General features: G+C 38.2%; 2 protein-coding genes across 6 annotated transcripts; both read right to left on the reverse strand.

The window, feature by feature from the left end:
- Positions 1 to 38: 38 nt before the first annotated feature.
- LOC133879798 (uncharacterized) lies at positions 39 to 6,782 on the reverse strand. 5 transcript variants are annotated; one of them, XR_009902147.1, is made up of 14 exons: positions 5,940 to 6,781; positions 4,985 to 5,405; positions 4,243 to 4,906; positions 3,940 to 3,980; positions 3,462 to 3,530; positions 3,173 to 3,273; positions 2,986 to 3,064; positions 2,693 to 2,791; positions 2,214 to 2,282; positions 2,006 to 2,055; positions 1,793 to 1,874; positions 1,388 to 1,482; positions 296 to 822; positions 39 to 212 (listed from the first exon to the last, which is right to left on the reverse strand). XR_009902147.1 is itself a non-coding variant. In XM_062318594.1 (14 exons), the coding sequence occupies exons 2-14, from the start codon at positions 5,605 to 5,607 to the stop codon at positions 696 to 698; spliced, it is 1,926 nt and encodes a 641-aa protein (XP_062174578.1). In that variant the 5' UTR covers positions 5,608 to 5,640; positions 5,940 to 6,036; the 3' UTR covers positions 39 to 695. The 5 variants fall into 5 exon arrangements, 3 of the variants coding, with proteins under 3 accessions (XP_062174578.1, XP_062174561.1, XP_062174570.1); XM_062318594.1 differs by adding an exon at positions 5,579 to 5,640 and having other exon boundaries at positions 39 to 822; positions 5,940 to 6,036; XM_062318577.1 differs by having other exon boundaries at positions 39 to 822.
- Positions 6,783 to 9,794: 3,012 nt separating this feature from the next.
- LOC133879836 (phytochrome B) lies at positions 9,795 to 21,823 on the reverse strand. Its single transcript, XM_062318608.1, has 4 exons — positions 19,481 to 21,823; positions 17,734 to 18,541; positions 15,457 to 15,756; positions 9,795 to 10,647 (listed from the first exon to the last, which is right to left on the reverse strand). The coding sequence occupies exons 1-4, from the start codon at positions 21,552 to 21,554 to the stop codon at positions 10,431 to 10,433; spliced, it is 3,399 nt and encodes a 1,132-aa protein (XP_062174592.1). The 5' UTR covers positions 21,555 to 21,823; the 3' UTR covers positions 9,795 to 10,430.
- Between the last annotated feature and the right edge of the window lie 1,334 nt (positions 21,824 to 23,157).

The following is a 23,157-nucleotide window of genomic DNA, read 5'->3' on the forward strand; positions in this document are numbered from 1 at the left end:
ATTGTCACTACTTATCAAAAAATCATATGCTTCCATGATGGAGAGAATTTGCGTCGTCTTCCTTCAATAAATTAGACTGTCTTTGCTCCCTCAACTTGAGATACTCAAGGCAAAACAGAGACCCAGCTAGAGTGAAAACAAAGACAACATCCCATCTAAACTTTAGCTTCTGCAGCTCTGCCAACTCTTTTGGCTTACATTCTTTACGAATCCTGGTAATCATAAAAATGAAGAAAGTCACTGCTTGCACTCAATTAACTCTAACCTAAAAACTGTAATTTTCTTTTTGTACAACCTTTTGTTTTAAGTGGCTCTGACATTCTCCATACATAAAACCACAAAGTTGGGTCACATGATACCGACCAGAACACAGCACCATTATGAAGATTCTCTTTTGACGTCAAGCCAATGGCAATGAACAAACATCACAGAGCCAACCCATATATATCACCACCAAAATTTGGTAGCTTCACATGGATGACAACCAATATTTCTCCTCTTATTTCTCTCTTCATCTGGCTAAAGGGTGAGCAAAGATTTTCTGAATTTCAACTTTGTGGTTCCAATGCCACAGGGCTGATCATCGCAATCTGTGGTCACCACATGCGGACCGGTATTGGGTGCAAAATGTTTGCCCAAAAATTGCTGCTGGCAGCATCATTGCCAGTGAAATCCAAAGAACAATGAGTTTGTATCTACGGTTCCTTCTGGGCACTATCGACGGCTGCAGACCGGGCTGCCTTGAATTGAAGGGCATACTGTCTCTGTAACTCTCTAAGCTTTTGCAAGAGTTCCTGGAATGTTGGTCGGCATGCTGGATCTCTAGTTTTCACAAAGTTGTACATCACCAAATTAGCTATTTTCGCAAGTTGGTCTATGATAGAATATCTTCTCATGACTAGAAACTACATAAAGACAAGATTAAGAAGAGCACAACTAATTTGACCATTGAGGCCATCATGTTCCTATTGGAAATTCATACTGACCTATGATGTGTAAGCTTACTAATAGAAGGCCAACCCCAAATACTTTGGTTTAGTTATGTGAATCGTTTATTTAGCTTTAAGGTCCATACCTTCAAATCACACATGAGCACATTCAACACAGTTACAGAAAGGCCCTATGAGGCTAATTTCAGAAGAAAAAATTATCATCAAATAATACTATGGCAATGCACAGAGTGGCATGCCCCTAACCCAGAGCACAAGCCAATTAATTGACGTAAAGGAATTTCAAGCATCATAACAAACTACTCAGACATTTTAGTTGAAATGACAAATTAATCCAGGTTGTTCTTTTGCAGGTACTAGTGCTTACAATGAAAGTTCAGCGATGGCTCTAGATAATGAAAATCAAACTAAGTGACATGCATAAAGATTATACACACCTGTTACAGCAGCTTTCAATTATAGAAGCCCACTGTTGATCCACATCCTTAGGAATCTCTAGCTGTTGGTTCATGAACCCAACAGCTCCAATCACCTGCAAGTATCCTAAAGAAGTTGTTCATATGTGCAGCACATTATCATTGTTTAGCGAATGGCATATGAAAAAATTCCCACCAAGAAGACCAACTTCACTCCTAGCCAGTGAAGGTATCTAACTTTCGAGTACTGAAGGAATTTATCTTGCGACAACAGTTTGGTCAAATATGAAAAGAGATTCTTTAACGGATAAAACAGAGATGAATAGAACTGTAAACACAATATTTTAACTTGCATAACATTACGTAACTGATTATTTTCGCCCTTCAATAGAATGTCCTGGTATATTTGTCAAATGAAGAAAATACCTGCATTGAGTTCAGATTATCCCAAGGGATCTTCTCAGTGGCAAGCTCCCACAATATCACCCCATAGCTATATACATCAGACCTAAATTTATCCAAAGAGGCAACAATAATTGTATGTTTAGTTTTGGAGATTTAAGCAAAGAAAACAAACACTTGAATCAAAAGATTCAGAGGCAATTTTAATGTTGACCCAGCTTAAAGATTATAACATACTTCTCATCTGAAGGTTCATTACGAAGAACTTCTGGTGCCATCCATTGAGGCTGCAAAAAGTGTTTTTTTTTTTTTTTAAAAAAAAGAAAAAAATAAAAAGCAGTATGCATGTCAACAGAGAATTTCCATGCAACCTTATGCAAGACAAATTAGACAGATGACGAAGATATAAATAATAAAGAAGAAAGCAATTGGTGCCAGCTGATACCGTTCCCTTCCCAGTCGTAGTTGCGAGATATGTTTCATGCTTAAGACGTGAGAGACCAAAATCACCAACCTGTTCAGATGAAAAACTGATGAGATTATGCTTTGCCTTGATGGAAAAGAAAATAAACACATTGTTAAACCATCACTTGTTCCAAAAGCTTAAGCTAATAGAAAATGATAGATTTAATCATTAAATTAATATTCTAAGCCTCCCCCTCACGTTGGACTCAAATTCTCCATCAACAAGTAAGGTCTAATAAGTAAAATATTTAACTGAAATGGGAGATAAATTACTGAGTCATGGTTCATACTTATAACCATTACTCTGAAATCATGTTAAATCATCATTTATTCAAAAAGCTTAAATTAATGGGAAATTGTTGATTTAATCAAAGGATTGGAAAAAAAAAAAAAAAAAAAAGGGTCCAGACCTCCAGCAGGAATGATTAATTAACATTTTTATACATATAAAAGGCAGACCTTGACAGTCCAATTCCTATCAACTAGAAGATTTGATGACTTCAAATCTCGATGAATGATTGGTGGATTGAAATGGTGAAGATAATTCATGCCCCGGGCCTGTAGAAGGATTAAACAGTGTAAAAGTTCATGAACCACTACGAGGAAGATATTACAAGATCGACATATTGATACAAGTTCATTCAGCTCAAAGTTAGAAAAAAGTAACAAAGCAAACATAATGCTTGAGAACCCCAAAAGAATCACTGAAAAATCAAACCAAAAAGAAATCCATAAAAGTACTCAATACTTACTATATCCAAAGCCATATGAACCCGATGTCTCCAATCTAATTTGGTTGTGTTCCTCTGTATTAAGTGAAACAAACTTCCACTGCATCAATGGAGTATAGATATAAGAGACATCCAATGGGTGAACATGAGAAACATAAATCAAAACGTCTGTAATATGGAGCTTCAAAAGGGGAAGTCAAGAATGAACCGTGGAAGGAACTCTGTAACAATGCAGAGATGTTCAGGTGAAGTTACAGCTCCCATAAAGAGCAAAACATTTGGATGGCGAAGTCTTTTCATAAGAGATACCTTCAGAAACAAAACCATATCTTGACATCAGTGTTTACTCAAAAAGAGGTTGATGTCTAGTAAAGAAGAAACAAAAAATAACCCCAGATATGAAGTGGGCTTCACATATGAATAAGATTCAAGATAATATGTCATTTATGTCCCAATTACATAAACAAGTACAACAACAGGATAAATAGAAAGCAAACCTCTTGTCTAAAGGAAAGTATTACATCATCTGTGTATTCTTGCTTGGAGAATACCTTGACAGCAACATCCTGCAGCAGTATGGATACAATTTGAATCACACACAAAGATAATAATAACAGTCGCAATCTTCTTCTGCTTGTTGTTTTCATCTAAGAGAAAAAGATAATTAAAACTGAAAAAAGGAAATTCCCACTTCATACACCAGCATCATCAGTTTATAATAGTAGAAGAGTGACGTCTAGTCATGCATATTAAATGGGATTTGGGTAATTTCTATAACACTTTATCATATCATGCAAAACATGCAGACCTGGAAACCCTATGCATACTCTATGGACACAAAAGCCCTTGACTCGGCTAGTTGAAAGTCAAAACTGCAGTATGTCGTCTCAAATAACATAACCTGGACTCACAGTTTGGTATTTATACATTCACACAAAAGTGAAGTTAACTAAAGCAAGAGAACAAGGAACATACTGATCCATACCACAGACCATGATATACAGTTCCACAAGAACCTGCAGAAGTGGAAAATACAGCAAAAAATGTCAGATTGATAGAGGACCAAGCAATACATCGTGGCATAGACTCATAGATAAGGAAACATAAATTCAAAATTATAAATTTAGGAAAGATCAAATCTGAATAACTGCATACACTCATTGACATTCTGGCCAATCAGTCACATGTTTTACCAGCATTAACTACAATTACAGTATATGAAAACAAACGGAGAATCCATACTTCACAAGACATGCTGTTCACTTATTAGGTGATTACCTTGCCCAATTTGTTCTCCAATTGTCAAGTCCTCCCACAAGATTTCGTAATCCAAGCAGTCAGAATCCACGTCCACCTTATTAACAGCACTACTGCTGGTACTTCCACAGCTGCTGGCACTGCTTGTGCTGTTAACATTAAATGAGGACCAGGACCCCGGCGCCTCATTATTGCCAGGCCTATTACTTTCACTCGCCTGGCTTTCTGGTTTTGGCCCAAAAGAGGGACTCTTCTGATGAACTGGTTCCTTTTCTTGATCATTATGCAACCAGGGCCATGCAAAACGGGCAGTCCTTGCCTCTGAACCTTCTCGCTCATTCCCTTTCCATGGCCATGACATCCCTTTCTTACCAATCCATGCTTCCGCCTTGGAGGTTATGATCTTGTGAATTGCAGGTCTTCCTTCACTCTCATCCCCAGAATCTCTGGAGGCTTTTCCAGGGGACTTCTCCTCTCTGTGAGAAAATACCCCAAAAGGAGATGGAGTTATATCTCCTCTGGGTGTGCTCGCTCCACTCGAAGTTGCATCCTCCCTATGGTCAGAGAGAACTGCATCTGACCAACCATGATCAGAATGGTGACTATCTCCACTCCCACCTTCATGATCTGTGTTATTCTCACCCGTCCGAATTCTTGACTTGACTTTGTTGCTCACCTTGGATGCCTGTTTTGGTAGTTTAACATTCAAGATATGCGACATCATAATAAATCACAGGAACATAAAAAAAACTAATAGACTAACCAAATTAGAAATTTTTGATGCAATTGCAACTTGCAGAGGCTGCTGAGAATCAAGACCAAGTTTATTCGTGATTGTGACCCCAGTTCGGGGCCGACTAACACTTGAATCTGGTTCTGAGTGCTTTACACCTGACAATGAATCCCTCATTTCTTGAAAGGGCTGCCAATCAGTCGATACACAAATAATCCCAACCAAAGTACCATCATCATCATACAATGGAGTACTGGTTGTAACGGCTAAAAACTTATCCCCCGTCTTCTTCTTGACAGGAATCTGCCCAGTCCAGCTCTCTCCCATGCGGACGCGTTGTACTATATTATTTGCTAAAGCAAAGTTCTGGGGATCTATTAGAAGCACGATGGCATCCTGGCCTAGTGCTTCTGCTGCTGAATAACCATACAGGTTCTCAGCGGTACGGTTCCTGCAAAAATTGAACATTCCCAAATGGGCCAAATTGGAAAATTAAATCACAGTGAAAGCAAACTGTTATTTAATCAATAAGACAAATAGCACCTTTACGTAAATAAACACATTCAGTAAGTATATAAACTGCAATTTTGCAAGTTCAGGGTTTATCATTGGTATCATACGAACCCAATTTCAGAATCAAACTCAGAGTACATCTCAAATCCTCAATTCCAAAAACCCCATCAAATCTACATTTGCAACAAGCATCAAATCAAACAACCACCCAAAAACCCAGCAGCACAATAAAAGAAAATATACAGTGAAATAAAACAACAATAAATTCCCACTATTCATGAACCAAGAAATACCGAACTAACAGACCCATCAAAAAATCTGCAAAACAAGCCTCTCAAGTGAGCTGCCCACCAATAAATTGTATGACCATGAGCATTAAACAATACCCAAATGCATAAACCAATAAAAGAAGCATCAAAAGCTTCAAAAAAAAAAAAAAAAAAATCTAGTTGAACTTGACTGAACCACTAACCAGTAAATTATACGTCCATTAAGATCAAATATATGCACAGACTGTCCCATAGACTGCAAGATATTCAAATACTGCCTATCAGTAAAATTCACGGCCGAAGGTCCACCGCCACCACCACAACCACCACCACCACCAATTCTAACATTCACCGGCTCACCGCTCCGGCTCTCCCTCTGCAGCGGCGACGAATGCCGAAACGAAGCCGAACCCTTCTTCCAAGCCCCCGTTCCGGCGTCCAATCCGGCGGCGCCACCTCTTCTTCGCGGCGCAGAGGTGGCCAAGTTCGAACGCTGTGGGGACACGGAGTGGGACCTCTGGTGGTGGGCCTGTTGTTGCTCGGATTTGGCATCGCCGGAGAGCTTGAGCTTTGAAATCTCTTGCCTGAGGTCGGCTTGGCCGGCTTCGAGGTCTTGGATCTTCCTCAGAAGCTCCTCTGCTGGTGGGGTTCCCATTTGCGGATTTGGGACTCTCTCTCTCTCTCTCTCTCTCTGAGTCACTCAGCAATACCCACTTCGTGTAAGTGATACCAGCACATCAAGGGATCCTCTCTCTCTCTCTCTCTCTATATATATATATATACAATCAATGCCTATCTCTGGTTTATTTTGAATAATTGAAGACGACCCAGTTGATAATCTTCACAGATATAAACATGTATGGGTTTGAAATTGATAAGACTTGGAGATTTATGAATCTCTCTGAACTGACTTTCTCTCTCTCTCTTCCTTTCTATCTTTCCCAGCTTCTTTCTCTTTTTAGTTTTTGCTTTTCCTTATTCTTCAACTCTTTGGGGTCTCTCTCTTTCTATTTCTCTGTCTGTTTTTATCTCATCATTATCAGCTGATTCTAACTATATAGACCAACATGTCAGTAATTATATACCAGAATGACTTTAAATGCTTAAACCCACGTCTGAAACTAGCGCGTGATGCTTTGTAGCCTATCATTCGAACTCATTCGTGGCTATAGGTCCAACGCGCATGGAGCGTGTCCAACACGGGAGCTGTTGCATATTTTGGATTTCTTTTCTTACGCAAAATGCCCTTCCTATTGGTTCATTTCTGCTCCCCCCTTTCAAATACCTCCCCCCCCCCCCCCCCCCCCCCCCCCAACCCCTCCTTGTCTATCTTCCAATTCTACGGTCCATGCAAAGCTAGTTTTGATAGAGAATGCCCTAACACACCAATTTGCCCATTATTTTCTTCCTTTTGTCTCTCAAAAGGAATTTAATAGTGGGTTTTGGCTTGCTTCACGCTTAGATTACTTAATTTCTTTTGTGCCATAGTGGTGCATGTACCAAGAATAATCCCCCAAGTAATGCGCTCTCGGTGCTCGAAATTGACCTAATAAGACCTATCTCACAAGTTGCACTACAACCAATTCAAACCCGATCGGGCTATGGACAATAAGCGTACCAGTATGAGGAAAACAACGTCTACGAAAGATCATAGTCAAGCCATATGTATCCTAACACATCTTGATATTCTCGAGATATGAGGGAGCAATCGCTTAACAGAGTGGGATTCAATGAATCAAATCGGTTATTCCTAGATCTCCTTCCCTCGAAACCACCATCACTTGGAAAATACTCCACAAAAGGAATGAGAATGGTTCATTCACAAGGTACGCATTATTCTCTCCCTAAACAATGCTCTGAATGTCCTTCACTTCTTCACCAAGAAAACATTCACTTAGGCATCATAGTGTTTTCTTGTCGATACACCCAACAAGTTAGGGCACTCATGCTTGTTTTTCTTTCCATTGCAAGTTCCATCGACTTGAGAGTACAGTATCCGATCAACTAATTCTTCACATATACAAATGTTACTTGATTTGCGACGGCATATAATTCATTAGGCAGACTAGTACACTTATAGTCAGTTTACCGATTTGTCCCCTCTAATTTACACAGCTGGAAAAATGTTAGGTATATGAGATAATGGATGCAATTAATCATAAGAAGTTGATATGTATGAAGAGCTTCACGCATATGTCCAAAAGAATTGCAGAGTTGTTGTGTAGAAGCTGTCGAGCTCATGTTTTTGGGTATGTAAATGGTGGTGTATATACCATAAAAGTTAATAATAATAATAATAATAATAAAATTACCTTTTAAGCTTAATTTGACTAACTTAATCTTCAAGTTCGTAACCTTGACGCTCTCTCTCTTGAAACCTGTTTTTTCTTATAAAAATTTCTACAAAAACTTTCACTTTCACACTCTCACTTCAATAATGATAATTTTAAAAGTTACATAAAAAAAATTAAAAGAGCGTATAGCATTACTCTTTTCTAATTGAAAGTTTAACATAATTGAGGACGTGCATGCACACGAAGATAGGAGCTAGGGCAGCGTAAAAGTCTTCTACTTGCCTTTCCTTAAATGCAGGATAACTTAACATCATCAACAAGCAAGGGAAGCAACTGACTCTTCCATTAATTACGTCTCTAAACTTTATTTCATTAACAAGGAAAAAAAAAAAACCCTAAGCTGATCTATTGCCTTGCATCCTTATCGCCACTCATATATATATATATATATATATATATATATATATATATATATATATATAATATTCTAAACCTCACTCGAAAGTTGACCTCAAAAGCTCATCACCACCTACCCAAGTTCCAAAATAAACTAAATATTATCTTGAATAAACTATACGTATGATCATATGAAGATTAGCAAGTCCTAAAAATATTTGTTGAAACTAATAAATATTCAGGTATATTTTTATCCCAATGAACCAACTTTCTTTTGGGAGCTCCAACAACAGTCCAAAAATGAATTGCAAACCATCTCAGCTATCTTTTTGTTGGTCAACTTTATTTAGTAGAGCAGCATCCATCCATCCATCCATCCATCCCCCATCGTTAAGGATAGTGGAGTATCCATCCCCCCATCTACAGAGATGGAGCACTTGCTGATGCACATCACACTGACACTCCCTTTTCAAATGTTTTGAAAGATAGCTATCAAGTTAAATTTTCAACAACTATTGCTCTCGAAAGCTAGATCATGCGATGAATAGGTGTGTCTATGTAACGATCTACTCCCAACGACACAATATTGTTCATTTTTTACTATTCCAAACCAAACTTTTCAGGAAGTCACTTATCCTGGTACTACTCCTACATAAGCATGCTTAATGCGGAGTTCTGATAAATTTATGGTCATTAAGACTTTAAAACGTGTTGTGTTAAGAAAAGTACGAATATACATATAAGTACATACCTATGTTTGGTTTTATTATCTTGTCCATCTCCGTACAAAAGATACGCAAATCCACCATTATAAAACCACATGTGGGTTTCACAGATTTAGTAGTAGGTTTGCAAAAAAGAAGTGTAAGAAATACATAAGAGAATAACATGAAACACATCTCATATATATATATATATATTATTTATGATTGGATTATAGGGAAATAGCTGTCAAACAACCCCGAAAAAAGTTCAAAGACTATCCCCAGATTCCCCACTCCCCAGGTTACTGTTCATATATGGTCCAGGTACAGCCACTCGAACCGAACCCTAAGTTTTCTTCTTTATTTTCTTCTGTTATACCATTCAAAATCCCACATTCCCATAAATATATTCAAACCTTTTATCCACCAAAATCCAATCCTAAACCCTAAAACAAAACAAATTCACGTTCAGATTCTCCTACACCATATATATTTTGTTTTAAGTTCATTTTGGTATCAAAACTTCTTCCCATAAATATTTCCAAACCTTGCTGGCAGGCTGCAGGCCGCAGGCTGCTCTAAACCAAATCCAAAAGCCAAACGGTGAGTGGGTGTCCCTTAGTCTTAGATCAGTCTTTTGTAAGGATTAGAATAGAATCAGATCGACAGAAGATGTTTCATAAAACTCAACAACTATAACACGACCATTGGCTTTATTACACAAGAAGGAAAGGGCGTAAATAGCCGCCCAAGCAGGAGAATATTTTACATTTATTTTGGGAACTCGAATATATATATATATATATATATATATATATATATATATATATATATATATATATAGTACAGACAATAACTACAACACATGCTTATGGAAGGAGAAACATGAGAGTCAATCCAACCAAATCCACAACGGCAACTGCTTCTCATGATGAGTGAATCCTCAATAACAATCTCAAATGGCATCCATGCACTTGCTCTTTCTTTGATGAATAACCCATGCAATAATGTTTGTGTTGGCAGCATATAACTACTACATCAGCGCCTACAAAATTAAGCAGCTACCTCATATGAGTAGGTTGCTGATCCTTTTACCCAACAGCAAGGTGGATAACAATTCTAAATGCTCTCAATCTTATTAAAAACCAATCAGCTGGATCAAGTGCCTTTGCTGCAAGTGTAAGCCTCCTAACTGGTTTATGAGAACCATCCAAATGGTATATATGCCAGAACAAGCATCTGAGGTTGAAACCCAGAAAGCTTTCAAGTTTTGGGGGCCTCTCTAACGCTGACAACCTAGTCAAACACTCTTTGAGTCTGTCTGAGGCACGGGTAGTTCAAGAATAACTAAGAAATAACATCTTTCTGACTCTCTGATATATTGGACTTCACCGTTCATGCACTTTAAAATTTTTCTGCACATGCTCAGCCCTAGGCCTTCCTGAGTCACCCATCGACTGCTGTGGAACATGTCCTGAATCAATTCAGGAGGGAGACCTTCACCAGGGCATACCATCCTTCACAAGTAACATCAGCAATTAGTTAAGTGGAAAGCAAAGACTTAGCCTGTTTGAGATTGTGTTAAAGAACTTAAAAAATACTTTTAGTACATAAAAGGTTGTGTCAGGAAAAAAATGGGTCAATTTGGTGAAAAACTTAAAAAACACTTCTTTGACTTTTTTATTCTTGAAAAAACCCAAAACTGCGTTTTGGGAGAAGCTTGAAAATGAGGCTTTTTAAAAAAAAAATCTTTCTCGCTTTTTCTATAGACAAAAGTTATATTTTCCAACGCGTGTGTGTGTGTATATATATATATATGGGCGTCTCAAAGGGATAGGCAACTCAGACCCCCATGAAATAAAGCCCCTAAAAAAGTAACATTAAAAACCTCTTAAAAAAAAAAAAAATCTTAAAAATAGCATTAAAAGGGGGCACCTAAGAAATAAAGCCCCTTAAAAAATAATTTACAACTAATGATGAAAATAATTTATAACTAGTTAGGCATCATTGACATTTGAAAGGCATCTTTACGAACAAAAATAAAAAATAAAAAAAATCAAGAGAAGGTGAAATATGCCTTTACCCTTGAGAGAGAAGATTAAAAATAACTTAATTACTTAATGTAACTTAAGATCTCATTTTCAACAAGTCTACTTAACCGCTCATAGAGACTGAATTTTTATCTAGAACATTCTACTTTATCTATAACTCTATTTCCTTTTTAATTATTTTCCTCCTCTTTTCTTTTACAGTCTTTCATATCACTATTTGTCTATTCTACACTTTTAACTCTTTTCGCAAAGGTTATAAATTCTGAGTCATTGTTTCAAGTTTTGAAAACTTATGGCAAAGTACAAATTTTCATTTTCCCAATATAAAACTTTTCAATGATTTTAAATTTAATATAAAAAAATAATAATAATAATATTATTATTATTATTATTATATAGAGAGAGTGAGAAGGAATAGAACTTGCAATAATAACCAATTACTTCCATATATATATATATATATATATATATATATATATATATATATATATATATATATATTCTTGTCTTACAAAATAAATTGCCAATAAAGAATTCATATCGAAAAGTAAATACAAAGCAGATATCAGTTAGGCTATGGCAACATAGAGTACAGAGGAATCACAAGTACAGTAACACAACTTTGCAGTGCCCATATATGCCCATCCAAGTTTGTTCACCCAATATCAAGTAATCAACTTGCTTAAAGCTCATTATTATTTGTTTCTCTAAAAAAGCTATATATATAATAAATTCTACCGAAAAAAGAACTTCCTATATTAGGTATGCAACTCTGGCTGGTTAGGTCAAATTAAAGGCCAAACCTAACATTTGAACAGAATTTAGCAGGGTATCAGTGTTGGCAGATTGGGCAACTCCAAACCCACTTTTGAAAGTCATGGAAAACAATCTATAATAAATCAAGTGACATGCATGGAAAATCTAATGCTGATATATGAAATCACAAGAATTGGAACAGGCTTAAAGATTCCACCAAAACATCCACATCTTTATTAGCTACTCTAAGAAGCCATGAAGACAAGCTGTTGATGACACAGATCTAAAGAACGATGTGATGATGTGCGCAAGCCTCAGAGGACCTCTAAGCTTATCAGACGCACGAGATTATGTTAATCAACCCGCCATGATAATAAGAATTTTTTTTTTTGGGGGGGGGGGGGGGGGGTGTGGGGTTGGCTAATATTCCTAAAAACCCCAGTCACCAACACAAGCCTCTTCTACACCAATGAACATATTGAGAGACAAGCCTCTGCATGTCATAGGTAAGAGGAATACTTGAAACTATAAAGAGTCACAGAGCTGTAAATAAACCAGTCTATTCAACAACCCACTCAATACCCACTTAGTTTAGCCCGATCCGAACTCGAGCTCAATACTATAGAAACCCGCTCGATTAGTAAGTGATACATACCCGATTCACTCGACAAAACTCGATAGGGGCTCGCGAGCTTAGCTCGTTTAAAGCTCAACCGAATCGTTCGCCCGGCTCGTTAGTCTGACTTGTTAGCTTGTTCATATCTCTTGTATATATATACAAATATATATATTAATATATTACTAAAAATGAGTTATATAAATTTAAACATGTATATTAGTAATTAAGTAATATATGTTACTTAATATTTATGTGTGTATTAGTTGACATACTAACTAGTTAGTTCATAAACTAACATATTATATATGTATGTTCATATATATATATACTAAATAAGCATATAGTATACTAGCTAAGTAAATATAGTATTACATATTAATTATAATACTTTGATAATAGTATTTAGTATGTTAAACAAACATATTAATTTATTAATAATTAGTATATATATATAAACATACATATATCACATCACACATGGTTAACAACAGTTATATATATTATACTTATACTATAGTTACTTAGTTATATAGAGTATATTATACTTCACCTGGCTAGTTAGAAAAGTATGTATCTGTCCAAGGGTAGCAAAGCCACCCTTATCAAGAGCACCCTCGCTAATTTACCCACGTACTACATGTTCCTCTTCCATCTCCCGGTGAGTGTTGCTAAACGCATTGAGAAGCTACAACGTGATTTCTTATGGAGCGGGCTAGGTGAAGAGTTCAAATTTCATTTGGTGAGTTGGTCCAAGGTATGCACTCTGATTTCTGAGGGAGGGTTGGGTATAAGAAATTTGTTGGTTTTCAATCGTGCTCTGTTAGGTAAGCGGATGTGGTGCCATGGGATTGAGAGAGACGCTTGGTGGAGAATTGTGATGGATTCAAAATATGACAACTTATGGGGTGGGTGGTGCTCTCTTGAGCCGACAGGAACCTTTGGGGTGGGGTTGTGGAAGAACATTAGAAAAGGTTGGGAGTCATTCTTAAGCTTTTCTAGACTTGTGGTGAGGGATAGGACTAGGATTAGATTTTGGCATGATCTATGGTGTGGGGATACGGTTCTCAAAGATGTTTTTCTTGTTCTTTTTTGTATTGCTTGGTCAAAGGACGCCTCTGTTGCGGCTAATGTGGAGCTCCTAGGCGATTCTATTCAGTGGAATGTGAGCTTTACTAGAGAGGCGCATGATTGGGAAGTGGGTGTTTTTGCGTATTTTCTACAAGTCTTGCATTCAGTTACAGTGAGAAGAGGTAGCGAAAATAAGCTTTTGTGGGTTCCCTCCAAACGAGGTCTTTTCAAGGTTAAGTCGTTCTTCTGTTCTTTGTGTTCTGAAGGGAGTCGCTTTCCTTGGAAGAGCATGTAGCGGACCTAGGCTCCTTTGAGGGCAGTCTTTTTCGGATGGTCGGCAACTAAAGGCAAAATTCTTACTTTGGATAATCTTAGGAAACAGCGTATTATTGTCATAGATAGTTGTTGCATGTGTAAGAGAAATGGGGAGTCTGTGGACCATCTTCTTCTTCTTCATTGTGATGTGGCTTCTGCTTTGTGGAGTGTTCTCTTTATCCACTTCGGGATGTCTTGGGTTATGCCTAGACGGGTTATAGACTTGTTTGTGTATTGGTGGTCCGCTGGAAGGCCTAGGAGTGCTATGGTTGGAAAATGGTGCCCACTTGCCTTTTTTGGACTATTTTGAGAGAGATAAATAATAAGAGCTTTGGGGATTTAGATATATCCTTGGAGGATATTATTTCCTCTTTCTTCCATACTTTGTACCTTTGGACTGCAGCTTTTGTGTCCCTTCTAACGATTAGTTATGATGATTTTCTTGTTCACTTTTCTCTTTCTAGTTAGGTGCCTCATCTTGTATACTGTCAATGTACTTAGGGACACCTTACGCTTTTAATAAGATTGGTTTATTACTTATCAAAAAAAAAAATTGTACTTATAGACTATAGTTATGTACTATATTTTATAATATGTCTTATATAGTTACATATTAGATATTTATGCTATAAATAAATGTATAGAGGTTGTCACAAACTCGGGCTTGAACTCCGCTTTGATGACATATTAAAAAATTTAATAGCTTAGTTTGAGCTCTAGTTGAGCCAAGCTTGTCGGGTACCCGACTTGGCGAATGGTATTCTCAACGAGCTCAAGCTTGAGCTTGAACTCGTGCTCAAGCTCGCCCGAATTTTAAACAAGTCGAACTTGAACACACATTTTATAGCTCGGCTTGAGTTTGAGCTCGACTATTAAAGCTCCACTCATAAACAAGCCAGTCTTGAAATCTTAAAGTTCGACTCGATTACAGCCCTTAGTATAAACCATCATGTTCTTCAATTTTAAAGAGATATTACATGCAAAAAATCATTCTAGGAACAATGGTTCCCACTATAAACCATCGTGTCTTTGGATAAGTCAACAACTTGCATAATAAGTGGTATTCAAATGATTTTGCCCTACTCACATTATGAGTCAACCACGCCGGTTCTGATTGAAAGCTTAACTTGGCTGAATCAGTGCCCAACTTCTGGTAGCTTTAAAGTAAAGATAAATTGGCAGGTCTGGTGCTTTTTTTATAAGAAAGATTCAAAGAACACAAATAATGATCCACAACCCAAGTATGCCTCACTAAATTGATTCTAAGGAGTGCTGAAGGACAGTGGGAGACGGAAGGAGTGAACAAATCAGGAGAACCATTATCAAAACCAGCACAGTTTTGTTCGCACCCAAACAGACAAACATTTGTTATTGAGGTCCTCTCAACTTTATGAAAAGAAGAATGAAAAAAAATGGTAAAGAGTAAGACACCCTACATGGTTCCTTTTTAATAAATCAGTATTAATCCATCAACATATAGTTGAAAAAAATGTAAAATAAATGCAAGTCCAACATACCTGAATTCTGTGTGCAAAAGTGTGATTCCATCAGAAATTTGCTTCAAGCTTGGACGAACATGAATCTCTACCCAACCTTCTGGAGATGGTGCATAACGCACCATATTTAACAAGAAATCGGCAAGCACCTGTTGAATTCTTACTTGATCACCACAAATGGCCAATGATTTGATTTCTTCTGGAATATCCCGAATCAATTGTAAATTTCTTTCCCTCAGCAATATCATTACTTGGCTAACAACAGCATTTATGACACTCCCAAGTAAGAATTCTACATTCTCAAGCTCCAATGAACCGATTCTGAAAGAAATTAGAAACTTAAGTCATGTTTTCTCATTAACAAAATTATGCTGAGCTTTTGATATTAATAAAAGCATGAACTTTAGCATGATAGCAATGAATGAACACAAGTTAAAAATAAAAGACATTATTTTCAATCAAAAGCTATAATATGTAATAGCATGATAGCAATGAATAAAACAAGTTAAAAATAAAAAGACATTATTTTCAATCAAAAGCTATAATATGTAATTGGCCAGAAATATAATGCAAATTTTAAATAAACTGATGTTTATTTATTCTCTCAGCACGAACATTTCGCTGCTTTCCCTCTTTTGACAAATCCTAGAAGGAAAGCCTACTATAACACAAGTAACACACACACACACACACACACAATTGACAGCATCATAAAGTCAAATGATAGATAAGGATCATGTAGTCAGCCCATCTAGGCGGAATAAGTTTTGATGAGTTAACAGCAATCAAGTGATACTTGCAGTCAATAGATTTAGATTGACAACATCATCATGGTACATACCACTTCAAGCAAGGACCTTCTGAACTAAGTAAGAGCCAAAATGAGAATCTACAAGAATGACTTTGGGGTGGACCAATTCAAAAGCAAGTTTTTATAAAGCTAAAAGTTAGCAATGAAAAAGAAAAGGAGAAGCAAGGTGACATTATCATTATTACTAGAAATTACATTAGAGAATGTGGTTGGCAATTCTCAAAGCCATAAGCCACTACACATTTTTTTTTTTTTATAAGCATAAGCCACAACACATTTGAACAGATAGAACTCAATGTTTCCTCTCCTTAAGCAAAGTTATAGACCATTATCCATGACATGGAATGATAAAACTTTAAGTTAATTGGATAAATACACAATTATTTAGCCAAGATCCACGTGTATACTTTCTTAGATCCCCATAATCTTTAATCTTCCAACTATCGCAAATCAACACTCTAACAAGCCTTTGCTTCTCTCTCTAACTTTTTAGAGAGAAGCTCTCCCCTCTCAACCCCATGTGTGAGAGTTCCCCACCCCGCGCAATAGAAGAGCTGTGCTTCCTCCTTCCTTTTACCCCAAAACCTCGCCCATTGCTCTCCCTCCCCTTTTTTACTCCATCTTCATCCACATGCCACCCCATCACCTTTGTTGGCCTCCTGACCACCCCACGTTGCTCTTCTCCACCGCGCTTTGATTTCACGCAGCAATTTTTTTGGCTCTCCCATACATCCTCTCCTCATCAGCCTCTCTATACCCATACTCCCTTTTTGCCTATGGAGATTGCTAGATCCAAATCCAATGTCCCCTAAGCATCAACTGCAGGACACCTCCCTCATCAGGCATCAAAGTGGAGCTCCTCTTCAATGGCTTTGGTCCAGTCGATCTCAGTGCAATCTTTCTGGCTGTAGCTACCAAGCTTTCTTCTCGCCGCAGTAAGAGTTTCTCCAAGCTGCCTATCCTTAGGACTACCTTAAAAACCGTTGTTTCTGATGACCCATTTCTTCGCATATGGGGGAAGAAGCCATTGAGTCGGACCAATTATTTGGCCCATTCCTAGTATTTTTTTATGCTTTTTCGGGCACTTTTCTACTGTACTAGGGTGATTGTTAGGGTCCCCACCCCTCATTGTGTACTTGTTCTTTTATGTTCAATACAATCTTACTCAAAAAAAAAAAAAAAAAAAAAAAACTATTGCACATCAGAGTGAATGTTAAGGTTATCGCCCATCTATATTAATACATTTTTGGACTAAACTAAAAGCCACTATTATAGGAAAGTGCCTTATATATCAAGCTGGATGTAGTATAATTGGTTGAAACATGCATCAGATTTAGATTCCCAGTGGTGTCAATAGAGAGATGACAATAACTTGTGACTACTTTAAATTGTATATTTATTGTAAGAGTTTAGTAGCCAAATGACAAAATATTGCTATATGCATCCAAAACTCATCAATCAAAATAATTTGTTCAAGAAAAACTCACCCATCTTCAAAGCTCTCAAGATCAATATCCTTTATAATCTTCAACATCTGCTTCTCACAAGCAGCACTAGTCTCAAGGAACTGCTTTTGATCTTCGGTCAATTCTGTAGCCTCCAAAAGTGAGTTAGTAAAACGAATACCACTCAAAGGGTTCTTTATTTCCTGGCAAATGTAAGCCAACTCTTTCATCCTTGAAAAGCATTTCTTCTCTTGTTGCCGCTGAACTTTCAGAGCTTGCTGCAGCTCAGGACTAGCAATGTGCAAGAAGCAGAAGGCTCCAATAATCTGGCCATCCATATTTACCCTCTTGTTTGCTGTCAAGAGAGCTTGTACATATTTCCCATTCCGATCAAAGAAGGAAAATGGGAACTTATCTGTGTCCTGCCCTCCAATTGCATTGTGCAAGACAATCATGAATTTTGTCAAAGCATCTGGACCCTTGAGTCGACAGCAACTGCCAAAAACCTCTCCAACCAACATTTTTCCCATGATGTCCCCTCGGGTCCACCCAGTGAGCTTTTCCATGGCAGTGTTCCACTCTGAGCAACACGTATTCTCATCTGAAGCAAATATGGGAGGGATCAAAGGATTGGGACTGTGAACAATAGCCTTGTAATCACCTTGTATGTGGATGAACTTGTCCATCACCACTTTCTGACCGGTAACATCCTGACCAACAAAACAAACTCCAACGATATTATTCATGTAATCCTTGCTGGAGCAAGCATTGACCACCACATATATAGCGTTCTTAGGATTCTCAGGGCCAAAGGTCTTCAGTTTTATCTCTACATTCTTTTCTTCTTCACCTGCATTAATTAAACTAAAGTGATATAAACAATGTAACCAAAACCAACTCCCTTTCAAAGCCAAGATTATGTACCGATAAATAGAAGATCCCTTCCAAGCTAAAAAATAAGATTCAGACCTTCCAACCCATGAAACAAGGATATTAATACTTTAGCCTCTCCTTTTTTTGACACAGGACATCATTTCTGAACACCAACATTATGTTCAGGACTGTATCCCTTAAATCACTGTGTTGGCACTTACCTATATTGGACATTGACACTCATGCCACTGTCCATGTCCAGTTGCTAACAAAATAATCAGCAACCACATGATAGGACATCCATTAGGTTTATTATTGAGAAAATAGTAGAAATTCTTCAACTTTTTAGTCAAAGCTACTTATAGTAATTATAAGGGACGCCACCTGCTAGGACCGTGTATCAAGATATTCAAGAGAACTCCTAGTGTGAAATCGAACCCAAGATGTCCGAGTCTAGGAAGATAAAATGCAAATATATTAACACAACATCAGACATAAGCACGCTCTGGCAGATTATAACTTTAACCAGTCATATGGAGAGAATGGTTGAAGAGAGGCTAGCATATAATGCTCAATTGCTGAGGTGTTTGGACAAACTATTCAAGTTAAACCATCAGAGTATACATAGTCAAAGTGAGTGACTTCTTGCTTTGTATCTAATCTTTAATATACATTTGATTATCTGCAGATGATTTTTTTTTTTTTTTTTCTTAAAAAAATATATATATAATGCAACATACTAGCAACTATTGTCCATGGCAAAGAACTCAATTTGTTTAATTGTTTTAATTAGCAGGGTTTTCTTTGTGCAATACAAAATGAACTGGAACAAAACATTTCAACAGGATGCCAATACACCCCCTTATTGAATTTCTTGAATTAGCAGGGAGAAAGACATTAGATGTAAATAGACTACCTCCCAAAGCGTGATAAAGAAGCTTGTCTACTGTTTCTTCAGATTCTTTATAAACAAGATCGTGAACCAAGGACTTCCCCATAGCTTCATCTACTGAGAGCCCAGTCAACTCTGCAACCTTCGCATTCCACCCATTTATACAGCCATCAACGTCTACAGCAAATATAGGTGCAGTTGCAGTCTCTATCAACCTGACCATTTCTCTCGCAACGGCACCGAGCTCATCCATCCCTTGCAGCTCCAGGCCCCCAAGCTCGGCATGTATAACAGCCTTAGAATTGCTTGCCTCAGCATCTCTAAACGAGTCTCGCAGAATAAGCTGCAAAGAGTGGATAGCATCCATTTCTGCATTCTCCCATGGCAAGCTGCGGCTTTTTACCACTTCCAAAAATGCCTTGAACGAAGAACGTGGATGCATCCTCTGCCCATCATCCTTGTCCTGCGGATGATGCTTGGCACCACCCCATTTGATCTCTTTTCCAGTGTGGGATCGGAACCAGAATAGAAAATCCCTTTTAGTGATATAAGCAACGGCCAAACCACAAACAGCATCTCCAAGCGAGGCTGCTCCAGGGTACCCAGCATCAGCCAAACTGTCTGTGCTTAAACCTGTGGAGTCTCCATGGAAAGCCAACAACCACTCCACTATGTCCTTTATCTGCGCCTCTGTAGGGGTCACACCCATTGGGTAGTACTTCCCCTGATAGTAGAGGGCTGCCCCATCACACTTCACGAGGTCCATAATGCTAGGACTTTGAGTAACAATTCCAGTAGGTGAGTCACGAAGAAGCATATCGCACAAGAGAGTCTGCGTCCTTAAAACATGTTTCTCCAACAATTGCGATGCCAATTGCAACTCCATATTCAATTGGAGTCCAAACGCCTGCATCAAGAACTCACAAGCATAGCGGAGAGGGAATGGAATGCATCGAGCAGAAGTGTGGTGGCAAACAACCAAGCCCCACAACCTCATTACATTCCGCCCACCAACAGCTTCCTCGTCATTCCCATTGATAACAACTGCCATTGCTAATGAGGCATTTGAGCCCATATTGGCCATATACTGAGCATGACAACCATGAGGAGCACGAAGTGTGGAACCAACCAAGCACAAAGGCTGCATAAGCCGCTCATCCTGAATCACCCGAACCGACGTGGCATGGCAATCCACAATCATCCTAACCCTGTTCTGCTTAAACAAAAACCTCGAAGCCTGAGGAATATCCGTGGCCGGATAATGCAACCCAATATACGGCTCCAAATCTGGCCTCTTGCTCTCGGCCACAACCTCACCATGCTCATCCTCATGAAACTTATACACCATAACCCTATCATACCCAGTAAGCTCTCTCACACTCTCGACTACAGTATCACACAAGAGCTTGATATCCCCACCGGGAAGCGACTGCAGCTGCGAAATAGCCCGCACAGCCAACTTCTGAGACTGCACCGCCCCGGCAATAGACAGAGCAGGGTCCTCTGTCCTCGCAGGCTCCAAATCAATCACAATCCCCACATCTATCCTGTGCAAAATCGCGTAAAAGGGATTCCCAGAATTCTTGGAATGAATCCAAACCGGGTTCAACAACGTGATTTCCCTAGCTCCAAAAGCCTTCTCGAGCAGAACCGAGCTCGAAGGCGTAAATAGCGTCCTCACATCAATCCCAATTGTCAAAATCTCGGGCCTCTCGAGACTCGGGACTGACTGAGGCAAGAGACCGAGCATCTCGCGTGCGTTTTCGCTGTACGCGATGACGCGGCAGGTGCCTTCCTCCACGGCAATCATGCAACCAAAGGGTTGGATATGGCCACCCCTTTGGATTCTGGACAAGTAGGCTGTGATTTGTTGCTCGGGGACCGACTGTGTGCCGGTTCTAACGGACTGAGAGTAGTCGAAGGACTTACCGGACTCGCCGGACTGTTCGAACACGGCGTGGAGGCGAGCGTCCACGGTGTACTGCTCAATGGCTCTGGGTATGGACGACTCGGCGTGGTGGAGCTTCATGTTGCTCGTTGTGTTCGAGGACTGAGCTAATTGGTTGCTGTTGTTGTTGGCTCTGCTACCTGAAGCCATTGCTGGGTTGTTGTTGTTGTTGTTGTTGTTGTTGCGTTGGGGTCTTGTTGTCTTCCACAGTTCTGTGTTTGTTTGTTCGCCTTGTTTGGTTTGGTGGTAATGGCGAGTGGGAAAGACAGCGATTTGGGAAAAACCCACATGAGCTTCAAGATTCTCAGTGGGGTTAAATGGGAAATTCGAAGGTGGTCGTGCAATTATGTTTTCATTAGACAGTAAAAACTTAAAACTGTCGCTCAAGTTGCTGTACGTTGCTATTCTTCATTTTCCGACGATACCCCTTTTTTTTTTTTTTTTTTTTTTAGCCTGGTAAAATAAAAAAAAAAACAAATAAAAAGTTGGTTGGGGTTGGGGCTGATCTTCTTTTTGACTGAGAAGTGACCAGTTATGTGTTCATCTTCTTTTGCTTTTGCCCTTGTGTTGTTACTTTCTTGCTCCATCTTGCTTTGTGTTTTCTTCTTCATTTTCTGTGATGGGAGGAACTATATATATATATATATATATATATATATTGTTTGCCTTTTTTTCTCTTCATTTCAGTGATGCTAATGACATGTGGGCACCGGAAGATAGATTTGGGAATACGAGCACATTTTGATTGGTGCTTAAGTTGGTGCCCCTTTTTATATATATATATATATTTCGTCTTCTTTCATATCTATCAGTTCCTTTTGTATACTTTCTATAAATAGTATGCATATATATCTTGCGAAGCCGTTTATACCGGCCCCAGGGCCATTTTTAAATTTGAAATGCAATTATAACTCTTTCTTATTTCATTTGACTGCCACTTGTCCGGAACGCATCTGGATCTTCTCCAGTTAAAAATTAATTGAAGATGAGCCAATCTTATATACATAGAAACATTCTTTTATAATTTTATATAGTGTAAAATTACAAAAATACTTCTATGTATAAAAAACTGACTCCTCTCTGATGCTCCGCAGTTGGAGATTGCCATGTGAAATTATAAAAATATCCATGTATATAAAAGACTAATTCTTTTCCGGTTTTCCTCGACTAGAGATCGAGAATCCCTAGTCCGTTCATAACAAGGGGAGATATATGTATAAAAACAATTTCTCATCTTTATTTCATGTCAAAATACATTATTTTTTCAAATAAAAAAAAAAACAATTTCCATACAAATTCCCCTTAATAGAATAAGCAAAAGGGTTATTTCACACCGTAACAGAATAATAATATCCCATGGGTTCAAGTCCAGATGTCCGCATGCTTACCACACAATATGGATTTGGCATTCAACTTTGTTTGATTATTTATCTATTACTTTTCTGTTGATGAATTTTTTAAGGAGATGCTATTTTCACACATGGGTACTTTCAAGCTTCCTCCTCTCTCTCTCTCTATGAGATATTCGAAAAATACTGAAATTTATATGAGTAGAGTTATGTAATTATTGTGTAAAAATTACTTCTTGATATTCGATATGTGGGATGAAAAATAAGAATTCACACCAATTATTTATCCGAATTACTGGTAGATAATGTAAAAATATCTACGTGAGAATAGGTCTTACTGAATCCGTAGGAAGGAAGGTACAAAAGTATAGGAATAGTGTTACTTTTTCTTTTCTTTCTGAGCT

Source organism: Alnus glutinosa, chromosome 1 (genome assembly GCF_958979055.1).
Source record: "Alnus glutinosa chromosome 1, dhAlnGlut1.1, whole genome shotgun sequence".
Classification (NCBI taxonomy): Eukaryota; Viridiplantae; Streptophyta; class Magnoliopsida; order Fagales; family Betulaceae; genus Alnus; species Alnus glutinosa.